The sequence below is a fragment of the Salmo salar genome, chromosome ssa01, assembly GCF_905237065.1.
Source record: "Salmo salar chromosome ssa01, Ssal_v3.1, whole genome shotgun sequence".
In the NCBI taxonomy this organism is placed as follows: Eukaryota; Metazoa; Chordata; class Actinopteri; order Salmoniformes; family Salmonidae; genus Salmo; species Salmo salar.
In genome coordinates, this window is record NC_059442.1 from 167926003 (window position 1) to 167938423 (window position 12421).

The window sequence follows — 12421 nt, forward strand, 5'->3', positions numbered from 1 at the left end:
TTCTCTCCATCCCAACCCCGTTCCTCTCTCCATCCCAACACGTCATAAGAGCATGTTTTTTTTCTATGTCCTAGAGTAGTGTGCAATAGGTGTGTGTGTGGATGGCGGGGCGATAGATATGATAGAAGGAATGGATGGAGGAGAGGGGTGGGTTTTCTGCTCCTCCTCATCTTCTAGAGTCCATCTGCAGCCTAGTTGTGTCCTGAGGGAGGTGGAGAGAGGGAGGTGGAGAGAGGGAGGGGGAGAGTGGAGGGAGGACAGGGGTAGATGGGGCTGGGGGAGAGGAGGGGGGGTGGACAGGGGAAGATGGGGCTGGGGGGAGAGGAGGGGGGTGGACAGGGGAAGATGGGGCTGGGGGGAGAGGAGGGGGGTGGACAGGGGAAGATGGGGCTGGGAGAGGGAGTGAGGTGGACAGGGGAAGATGGGGCTGGGGGAGGGAGAGGGAGGGAGGTGGACAGGGGAAGCTGGGGCTGGGGGAGGGAGGTGGACAGGGGAAGATGGGGCTGGGGAGGGAGAGGGAGGGAGGTGGACAGGGGAAGATGGGGCTGCGGGAGGGAGGGAGGTGGACAGGGGAAGATGAGGCTGGGGGGAGGGAGGGAGGTGGACAGGGGAAGATGGGGCTGGGGGAGGGAGGGAGGTGGACAGGGGAAGATGGGGCTGGGGGAGGGAGTGAGGTGGACAGGGGAAGATGGGGCTGGGGGAGGGAGAGGGAGGGAGGTGGACAGGGGAAGCTGGGGCTGGGGGAGGGAGGTGGACAGGGGAAGATGGGGCTGGGGAGGGAGAGGGAGGGAGGTGGACAGGGGAAGATGGGGCTGGGGGAGGGAGGGAGGTGGACAGGGGAAGATGGGGCTGGGGGAGGGAGTGAGGTGGACAGGGGAAGATGGGGCTGGGGGAGGGAGAGGGAGGGAGGTGGACAGGGGAAGCTGGGGCTGGGGGAGGGAGGTGGACAGGGGAAGATGGGGCTGGGGAGGGAGAGGGAGGGAGGTGGACAGGGGAAGATGGGGCTGGGGGAGGGAGGGAGAGGGGGAGGGAGGTGGACAGGGGAAGATGGGGCTGGGGGGAGGGAGGTGGACAGGGGAAGATGGGGCTGGGGGAGGGAGGTGGACAGGGGAAGATGGGGCTGGGGGAGGGAGGGAGGTGGACAGGGGAAGATGGGGCTGGGGGAGGGAGGGAGGTGGACAGGGGAAGATGGGGCTGGGGGAGGGAGGGAGGTGGACAGGGGAAGATGGGGCTGGGGGAGGGTCCCTTTGTGTTGTGGTTTTAGTCGTTATCCTGTGGAGGGCAGCCTTCCTCCATCAAAACAACATCCTGGCTGGTAGAAATCTGTCATCATCAATGAGAGGTTGAAAGAGCTAATTCATTAAGCCACACTGATCAGAACCCATCACTACTGCTGCTGCAGGACACATTGAATTCTGAACATATCTTCATGTCTAAGGATATTTGTGCAACTTCTCTGGTGTGTGCGTGTGTGTGTGTGCGTGTGTGTGTGTGTGTGTGTGTGTGTGTGCGTGTGTGTGCGTGTGTGTGCGTGTGTGTGTGTGTGTCACAGGTGCAGGTAAAATGGCTCACCATCAGTCTGGACACTATAAAGGCTAATTACTGAACAGGGAAGCCGTGAACTGGGCTGGGGCTTCTCTCTCTCTCTCTCACACACACACACACACACACTGGCGTCTCACGGCTTGTTATGGAGTGTGACTCGGCGCCTGGAGAAGTAGACATCTGTCGAACAACTGAGCCGACACAGTCTGTGTCTTTGATTCGCAAACTGATGGCTCCAATCCCACACTGACTGATGGCTCCAATCCCACACTGACCAAACTGATGGCTCCAATCTCACACAGACCCAAACTGATAGCTCCAATCCCACACAGACCAAACTGATGGCTCCAATCCCACACAGACCCAACTGATGGCTCCAATCCCACACAGACCAAACTGATAGCTCCAATCCCACACAGACCAAACTGATGGCTCCAATCTCACACAGAGCAAACTGATGGCTCCAATCCCACACAGACCAAACTGATGGCTCCAATCTCACACAGAGCAAACTGATGGCTCCAATCCCACACAGACTGATGGCTCCAATCCCACACAGACCCAAACTGATGGCTCCAATCCCACACAGACCAAACTGATGGCTCCAATCCCACACAGACCAAACTGATGGCTCCAATCTCACACAGACCCAAACTGATGGCTCCAATCCCACACAGACCCAAACTGATGGCTCCAATCCCACACAGACCCAGCTGATGGCTCCTATCCCACACAGACCAAAACTGATGGCTCCAATCCCACACAGAGCAAACTGATAGCTCCAATCCCACACAGACTGATGGCTCCAATCCCACACAGACCCAAACTGATGGCTCCAATCCCACACAGACCCAAACTGATGGCTCCTATCCCACACAGACCCAAGCTGATGGCTCCAATCCCACACAGACCCAACCTGATGGCTCCAATCCCACACAGACCAAGCTGATAGCTCCAATCCCACACAGACTGATGGCTCCAATCCCACACAGACCCAAACTGATGGCTCCTATCCCACACAGACCCAAGCTGATGGCTCCAATCCCACACAGACCCAAACTGATAGCTCCAATCTCACACAGACCAAACTGATGGCTCCAATCTCACACAGACCAAACTGATGGCTCCAATCCCTCACAGACCAAGGAGCTGGACTGTACCTATCCTCACGCCGTTGCACTTTTCTCTGCTGGTGTGTGTGTGTTAGTCTCTTCTCTCTGATAAATGTCTGTCAGACAGGGGCCTGGTTATAACTTGTAATAATGACTTATAACACACACCATGTTGACTTCTCTTTAAAATCAACACTATTACTATAATTATAGATTTTGCTTTTCATTCAAAAATAGTTTAGGAGTACTGGTCATCCACCATGTATATCACAATCATACTATGTGCTATTGTTCAAATCCCATAACAAACCACGGTGTAATTGTTTGTTCAAGTCCCATAACAAACCACTGTGTAACTGTTTGTTCAAGTCCCATAACAAACCATGGTGTAATTGTTTGTTCAAGTCCCATAACAAACCACTGTGTAACTGTTTGTTCAAGTCCCATAACAAACCACTGTGTAATTGTTTGTTCAAATCCCAAAAGCAAACCACTGTGTAACTGTTTGTTCAAGTCCCATAACAAACCACGGTGTAATTGTTTGTTCAAGTCCCATAACAAACCACGGTGTAATTGTTTGTTCAAGTCCCATAACAAACCACTGTGTAATTGTTTGTTCAAGTCCCATAACAAACCACGGTGTAATTGTTTGTTCAAGTCCCATAACAAACCACTGTCGCCTTTGGTATATTGTGCGTTCTGGTTTTGTAATTTTTCACTGAGATGCTGGTGTAAAGTAGTTAGTTTTGTGTCCTCTCATGTCCTGAAGCCGATAGAGGAGGTTCAGCCTGAAAACGCTGTTAGGCCTCCCTCATCCTTTCTCCTCTACGCCTGACCTTGTTCTGCTCTGTGATCACTGAGACACACAGAGCAGTGCCCATTGAAGCTGTTTGACTGCCATTGAGCACAGTGACAATGCTGACCCTCAGTGTGCTAATTGTTAGAGATAGACCTTACTCTATTGTCTGAGTCCCTCCCTCCCTCCCTCCCTCCCTCCCTCCCTCCCTCCCTCCCTCCCTCCCTCCCTCCCTCCCTCCCTCCCTCCCTCCCTCCCGGACAGAGCAGATGCAGGATAGGGGGGAGGGGTTAGGGAGCTTGGGGACCTGACAGCAGCTTCTCTTTCTCGCTCTTCTCTCTCTCTCCCCTTCCTCTCTCTTTCAAACCTCTCTCTTTCAATCCTCTCTCTCTCTCCTCTCCCGCTTTCTTTCAATCCTCTCTCTCTTCTCTCTCCCCTTCCTCTCTCTTTCAATCCTCTTTCTCTCTCCTCTCCTGCTTTCTTTCAATCCTCTCCCTCTTCTCTCTCCCCTTCCTCTCTCTTGCTCTCCTCTCTCGTTTTTCTCTCTCTCTCGCCTTCTCTCGTTCTCTCTCCCCCTCTCCTCTTGGAAGAAAGAAAACTCATGTTCTGAGGGCCTAGTCCAGTCATTGTAGACCTTGTTTGTTTCTATGTAAACATCCTTTCCTTTGCAGAGAGTGTGTAGTGCAGGGGCCTTTCAAATCGAATTACAATTGAATAAGGATGAGCATGTTTGTAAGTGAGACTTGCTGTGGTTAGAAAACAGAATGAGATTCTGTGAAAAAAGCTTGGGGACATTGGAGGTGAACTATACCATGTTAACACAGTGACTAAACCTGTATCTAAAGCTTTGCTCCTGAATCCAGACACAGTGAAATGGAAGGGAAACACGGTGATTTGAGATTGATGGACTGTCATTCAGAGTTTACATATACAGTGAACTCCTAAAAGTATTGGGACACAGTAACACATTGTGTTGTTGTTTTGGCTCTGTACACCAAGACTTTGGGTTTGAAATTAAATGATGACTATGAGGTTAAAGGTCAGACTGTCAGATTTAATTTGAGGGTATTTTCATCCATATCAGGTGACCCGTTTAGAAATTACACCACTTGTTGTACATAGTCTCACCGTTTTAGGGGACTAAAAGTATAGGGCCAAATTCACTTTAGTGTATTAAATTAGTAAAAAAGTATTTTGTTCTATATTCATAGCACACATTTATTACATCAAGTTTGTGACTCTACAAATTTGTTGGATGCTTTTGCAGTTTGTTTTGGTTGTGTTTCAGATTATTTTGTGTCCAATAGAAATGAATGGTAAATAATCATTTTGGAGTCACTTTTATTGTAAAGAATATAATGTTTCTAAACACTTCAACATTAATGTGGACGATACCATGATTACATATAATCCTGAATGAATCGTGAATAACAATGAGTGAAAGTTAAATGCACAAATATCATACTCCCAAGACATGCTAACCTCTTCTTATTGTAATGGTGAGATGTTAGCATGTCTTGGTGGTATGCTAACCTCTTCTTATTGTAATGGTGAGACGTTAGCATGTCTTGGTGGTATGCTAACCTCTTCTTATTGTAATGGTGAGACGTTAGCATGTCTTGGTGGTATGCTAACCTCTTCTTATTGTAATGGTGAGACGTTAGCATGTCTTGGTGGTATGCTAACCTCTTCTTATTGTAATGGTGAGATGTTAGCATGTCTTGGTGGTATGCTAACCTCTTCTTATTGTAATGGTGAGATGTTAGCATGTCTTGGTGGTATGCTAACCTCTTCTTATTGTAATGGTGAGATGTTAGCATGTCTTGGTGGTATGCTAACCTCTTCTTATTGTAATGGTGAGATGTTAGCATGTCTTGGTGGTATGCTAACCTCTTCTTATTGTAATGGTGAGATGTTAGCATGTCTTGGTGGTATGCTAACCTCTTCTTATTGTAATGGTGAGATGTTAGCATGTCTTGGTGGTATGCTAACCTCTTCTTATTGTAATGGTGAGATGTTAGCATGTCTTGGTGGTATGCTAACCTCTTCTTATTGTAATGGTCAGATGTTAGCATGTCTTGGTGGTATGCTAACCTCTTCTTATTGTAATGGTGAGACGTTAGCATGTCTTGGTGGCTATGATATTTGTACGTCTGTTACATTCTCACTCATCATTATTCACGATTCATACAGGATTCTCCGTCTTTGTTGTTTCCCAGGGTAACCTGCAGAAGTATTCCAACAACAGTCTGGTGGTGCAGGCCATGAAAACCAATCTGACAGACCCTGACATGCATGTCCTGTTCTTCGACGTGGAGTCGGTGATCATCCAGCTGCTGACTGAGGAGGCCCAGCGGCCCAACCCCACCCTGGTCTCCCCAGAGACCCTCCAGAAGGCCCAGGGAGCAGCCGACAAGGGAGGGTCCTTCCTCGCCAACAAGATCTTCAAACAGGTGAAGGAAGGGATGGTCCTGCTGGGTTGGGACTGGGATGGCTACCTATATATTGCACTTCTTTTGGCTCTGGCTAAATGGGGACGAGGGTGCCATGCTGGCTAAATGGGGACGAGGGTGCCATGCTGGCTAAATGGGGACGAGGGTGCCATGCTGGCTAAATGGGGACGAGGGTGCCATGCTGGCTAAATGGGGACGAGGGTGCCATGCTGGCTAAATGGGGACGAGGGTGCCATGCTGGCTAAATGGGGACGAGGTGCCATGCTGGCTAAATGGGGAGGAGGGTGCCATGCTGGCTAAATGGGGACGAGGGTGCCATGCTGGCTAAATGGGGACGAGGGTGCCATGCTGGCTCTGGCTAAATGGGGACGAGGGTGCCATGCTGGCTAAATGGGGACGAGGGTTCCATGCTGGCTAAATGGGGACGAGGGTGCCATGCTGGCTAAATGGGGACGAGGCTGCCATGCTGGCTAAATGGGGACGAGGGTGCCATGCTGGCTAAATGGGTACGAGGGTTCCATGCTGGCTAAATGGGGACGAGGGTTCCATGCTGGCTAAATGGGGACGAGGGTTCCATGCTGGCTAAATGGGTATGAGGGTGCCATGCTGGCTAAATGGGTATGAGGGTGCCATGCTGGCTCTGGCTAAATGGGGACGAGGGTGCCATGCTGGCTCTGGCTAAATGGGGACGAGGGTGCCATCCTGGCTAAATGGGTACGAGGGTGCCATGCTGGCTCTGGCTAAATGGGGACGAGGGTGCCATGCTGGCTCTGGCTAAATGGGGACGAGGGTGCCATGCTGGCTAAATGGGGACGAGGGTTCCATGGCTGGCTAAATGGGGACGAGGGTGCCATGCTGGCTAAATGGGGACGAGGGTGCCATGCTGGCTAAATGGGGACGAGGGTTCCATGCTGGCTCTGGCTAAATGGGGACGAGGGTTCCATGCTGGCTCTGGCTAAATGGGGACGAGGGTGCCATGCTGGCTAAATGGGTACGAGGGTGCCATGCTGGCTCTGGCTAAATGGGGACGAGGGTGCCATGCTGGCTCTGGCTAAATGGGGACGAGGGTGCCATGCTGGCTAAATGGGGACGAGGGTTCCATGCTGGCTAAATGGGGACGAGGGTGCCATGCTGGCTAAATGGGGACGAGGGTGCCATGCTGGCTAAATGGGGACGAGGGTTCCATGCTGGCTCTGGCTAAATGGGGACGAGGGTTCCATGCTGGCTCTGGCTAAATGGGGACGAGGGTGCCATGCTGGCTCTGGCTAAATGGGGACGAGGGTGCCATGCTGGCTAAATGGGTACGAGGGTTCCATGCTGGCTCTGGCTAAATGGGTACGAGGGTGCCATGCTGGCTCTGGCTAAATGGGGACGAGGGTGCCATGCTGGCTAAATGGGGACGAGGGTTCCATGCTGGCTAAATGGGGACGAGGGTTCCATGCTGGCTAAATGGGGACGAGGGTGCCATGCTGGCTCTGGCTAAATGGGGACGAGGGTGCCATGCTGGCTCTGGCTAAATGGGTACGAGGGTGCCATGCTGGCTCTGGCTAAATGGGGACGAGGGTGCCATGCTGGCTAAATGGGGACGAGGGTTCCATGCTGGCTAAATGGGGACGAGGGTTCCATGCTGGCTAAATGGGGACGAGGGTGCCATGCTGGCCTGGCTAAATGGGGACGAGGGTGCCATGCTGGCTCTGGCTAAATGGGGACGAGGGTGCCATGCGGCCTGGCTAAATGGGGACGAGGGTGCCATGCTGGCTAAATGGGGACGAGGGTGCCATGCTGGCTAAATGGGGACGAGGGTGCCATGCTGGCTAAATGGGGACGAGGGTGCCATGCTGGCTAAATGGGGACGAGGGTGCCATGCTGGCTAAATGGGGACGAGGGTTCCATGCTGGCTAAATGGGGACGAGGGTGCCATGCTGGCTAAATGGGGACGAGGGTGCCATGCTGGCTAAATGGGGACGAGGGTGCCATGCTGGCTAAATGGGTACGAGGGTGCCATGCTGGCTCTGGCTAAATGGGGACGAGGGTGCCATGCTGGCTAAATGGGGACGAGGCTGCCATGCTGGCTAAATGGGGACGAGGGTGCCATGCTGGCTAAATGGGTACGAGGGTTCCATGCTGGCTCTGGCTAAATGGGGACGAGGGTGCCATGCTGGCTAAATGGGGACGAGGGTTCCATGCTGGCTAAATGGGGACGAGGGTTCCATGCTGGCTAAATGGGGACGAGGGTGCCATGCTGGCTAAATGGGTACGAGGGTGCCATGCTGGCTAAATGGGTACGAGGGTGCCATGCTGGCTCTGGCTAAATGGGGACGAGGGTGCCATGCTGGCTAAATGGGGACGAGGGTTCCATGCTGGCTAAATGGGGACGAGGGTTCCATGCTGGCTAAATGGGGACGAGGGTGCCATCCTGGCTAAATGGGTACGAGGGTGCCATGCTGGCTCTGGCTAAATGGGGACGAGGGTGCCATGCTGGCTAAATGGGGACGAGGGTTCCATGCTGGCTAAATGGGGACGAGGGTTCCATGCTGGCTAAATGGGGACGAGGGTTCCATGCTGGCTAAATGGGGACGAGGGTGCCATGCTGGCTCTGGCTAAATGGGGACGAGGGTGCCATGCTGGCTCTGGCTAAATGGGGACGAGGGTGCCATGCTGGCTAAATGGGGACGAGGGTGCCATGCTGGCTAAATGGGGACGAGGGTTCCATGCTGGCTAAATGGGGACGAGGGTGCCATGCTGGCTAAATGGGGACGAGGGTGCCATCCTGGCTAAATGGGTACGAGGGTGCCATGCTGGCTCTGGCTAAATGGGGACGAGGGTGCCATGCTGGCTAAATGGGGACGAGGGTGCCATGCTGGCTCTGGCTAAATGGGGACGAGGGTGCCATGCTGGCTAAATGGGGACGAGGGTGCCAATAGGGTGCCTCCTTATTACAGATATTATTCACATTATTCACAACAAAAGTTATTGTTAGACTGATACAATTATTTTACCTTTTGTACCTTTTATTATGAGAATCTGACTGTATAACATTTCCTTGGACAATAATCCAATTGAAATACTTCTCATAAAAACTGAGCACAATAAGCCCCACCATGATTATTTCTGTAGTTTTTAATTACTGACTGGCGGCCATTTTGTCATGTCCAACAGGTGAAGGAGACAATGAAGGAGACCATTAAGGAGCACCTCCTGGATGAAGACGAGGAGGAGGAGGAGGAGATGAGGAGACGTGAGGAGAAGTCTAAGTCTCTGTCTCTGTTGGAGTATAACCTGACGATGGACACGGCCAAACTGTTCATGTCCTGTCTCCACGCCTGGGGCCTCAACGGACCACTGGACGAGGTGTGTCTGAGCAGACTGGGCATGCTCAAACCCCACTGCCCCATCTCCTTCGGTCTCATATCCCGTGGAGGTCACATGTCTCTCATGCTGCCCACCTTCAAGGTAAGATATACATTTTTACTATTTAAGGATTTTCAGAATATATAATATAAATATTAGCTGGTTAAGGGTTTTTAGCATCAATATGTAACTCTTCTGTACTAATTAGGAGTCCCTGCTGCGTCAGATGGCCCTGTCCACGGGCAGGAAGTTGTCCCTGTCAGAGATGGTGGGTAAAGGGACGTACGGAGTGTCCCGGGCCGTGACCACCCAGCACCTGCTCTCTGTCATCTCATTGGCTAACACCCTGATGGGCATGACCAATGCCACCTTTGTGGGAGAACACATGAAGAAGGCACCCGTCAGGTACGCAGTATTGTCACATGGGCACCGAGACCTGGCTCAGGGGTGATATTTCATTAAAGGGGCAATCAGCAGTTGAAACGATAACAGTAATAGCAGCCTCCACCGCCCCTGTTTCGGTAAACAGCTGAGGGATGAGGCAGGAGAAATGTAACCACTCTCTCCAATTCATAGACAGAGCTATGGATACAAGCACTGACCAGCCATAATATCACAATGATAGTTTGAACCATGTTTTGAGGTTTTCTTTGTTTACCAGCATTGGAGTAAAACAAGTTTATTTGGGTTCTGATGGACTGTGAGCTCATGAGGGATTTATAAGTTCTATTCTTCAAGAATCAATGGGTTCATATCATTCATTTAGAAGTCCAAAAATATATGTACCAATGGCTGATTGCCCCTTTAAAAGATGTACACACACACACACACACACACACACACACAGGCATAGACTCGTAAGACTTACCGCATCACCGATTCTACTACAGCAGAACAAATTTAAAAAGTATACTGTGTAACACATTACAGATTCCACCAACAAGATAATACCAAACAACACAGCACAGTAGAACCCTGCTCAATGTGTATGTAGGTAGAACCCTGCTCAATGTGTATGTAGGTAGAACCCTGCTCAATGTGTATGTAGGTAGAACCCTGCTCAACGTGTATGTATCTAGGTAGAACCCTGCTCGACGTGTATGAATGTCGGTAGAACCCTGCTCGACGTGTATGAATGTCGGTAGAACCCTGCTCGACGTGTATGTATGTAGGTAGAACCCTGCTCGACGTGTATGTATGTAGGTAGAACCCTGCTCGACGTGTATGTATGTATGTAGGTAGAACCCTGCTCGACTTGTATGTATGTATGTAGGTAGAACCCTGCTCGACTTGTATGTATGTATGTATGTATGTATGTAGGTAGAACCCTGCTCGACGTGTATGTATGTAGGTAGAACCCTGCTCGACGTGTATGTAGGTAGGTAGAAAGAACCCTGCTCGACGTGTATGTAGGTAGGTAGAAAGAACCCTGCTCGACGTGTATGTAGGTAGGTAGAAAGAACCCTGCTCGACGTGTATGTAGGTAGGTAGAAAGAACCCTGCTCGACGTGTATGTAGGTAGGTAGAAAGAACCCTGCTCGACGTGTATGTAGGTAGGTAGAAAGAACCCTGCTCGACGTGTATGTAGGTAGGTAGAAAGAACCCTGCTCAATGTGTATGTATCTAGGTAGAACCCTGCTCGACGTGTATGTATGTAGGTAGAACCCTGCTCGACGTGTATGTAGGTAGAACCCTGCTCGACGTGTATGTATGTGGGTAGAACCCTGCTCGACGTGTATGTAGGTAGGTAGAACCCTGCTCGACGTGTATGTAGGTAGGTAGTGTCATGACGTTGGCCTGTGGGTAAGGTTTATGACCCCCCCCCCCCCCATAAATACCTTTCTCCCTTCCCCTCGCTGACCCTACTGAAGGACTTGAATAGCCTGTGTTAAATATACATCAATGGGGAAAAGGAACCATATTTTGGTAATAAAACCAGTTGGAAATATGCTTGGGAACGTAATGAGTATGGATGTCAGTTCGGTTGTCATCTGAGACATTATGACTGATGACAGGATGACATAAACTGTACCTGAGAAAGTATACACCCTCTAGTTATCAGAGTAACATGGAATTGTTATGCAATTGAAATGTTTGATATTGAAATTGTTTGTTAGGAGATTAAATGTAATTTTAGCTTCCAAATGAGAGAATTGGGTTTTCATAAGGAAAGTGCCCTGCTTGATCAGTGGCCCACCCCTGTGAAGAGGGGTTATAAACGATGAAACACATCCTTCCCCCTCTCCACTATATAAGCCTTTGACGAAAAGGTAACCACGTTGTTCCAGTACGTGAGGTCTGCAGCCTCTACGTTAGAAGGACACACATGTCAAGTACAGAACTAAGCCAACCTCGGCGTGAGCTTTGGTGGCGAATGGTATGAACTTTGAGCTTATTCACTACAAAAGTGATACTTCCTAGCCGTTGAGTTAGCAGCGGCCGCTGTAGACGGGGGCTAGGAAAGGACGGACGACGGATCCAGTCTAACAGACGGACGAAGATACCACCACGTATCCAATTTACCACCAGAGACATTCTTCCGAGGACAGGAAGATCTGTTGGCCAACACGGCCAGCATCTACGATCAATATACCGAAGCGCAGCTCAGAGTAAATATTTATTGCATTTTCCTTTTCCAAATGGGCGGTAATTTAGTAATGCACAAGATACTGTATTTACGATAGCATAGCTGCCGTTTCTTCGTTCCTAAATCTTCCCGCTCTTTCATTCAAGCCCAACCCCCTTTCCTTTGTGTAACCAGCTTTCATACAGGTTCCGTCCACCAGGACGTTTTCTGTATGACATCATTGGTATTCTGTGTATATGTAATTCTGTGTGATTAGTTTAGGTATTTAGTAAATAAATAATTAAACCCAATTTGGTATTGCTGATTCAACTTGTTAGCCAGGGTTCGTGAAGATAGCCAAGAATTTACAACTTTCATTATGAGACTGAAAATAAGATAAGGGTTAATATTGACTGCTACCGATCGATGTAAAGTATTACTAAGTATTTTAAGAGTTTATTCGGAAGATAACGGCTCTATAAACGTTCTTCCGTGGTGCCCCGACTTTCTAGTTAATTACATTTACATGATTAGCTTAATCAGGTAATATTAAATGGAGAAAGAATTTTATAGGTTAGCATGTCATATCACTTAATCC

The 12421-nt window shown here is 50.1% G+C and overlaps 1 protein-coding gene across 3 annotated transcripts in view; it reads left to right on the forward strand.

Moving 5' to 3' along the window:
* The window catches only part of LOC106572123 (WD repeat-containing protein 7), a 376679-nt gene that overhangs the window by 92469 nt on the left and 271789 nt on the right, over window positions 1-12421 (forward strand). For all 3 annotated transcript variants that reach the window (XM_045693965.1, XM_045693962.1, XM_045693964.1), the window contains exons 15-17: window positions 5673-5906; window positions 9066-9359; window positions 9466-9662. In XM_045693965.1, coding sequence (XP_045549921.1) covers window positions 5673-5906; window positions 9066-9359; window positions 9466-9662 — 725 coding nt within the window. The remainder of the gene's footprint in view (window positions 1-5672; window positions 5907-9065; window positions 9360-9465; window positions 9663-12421) is intronic.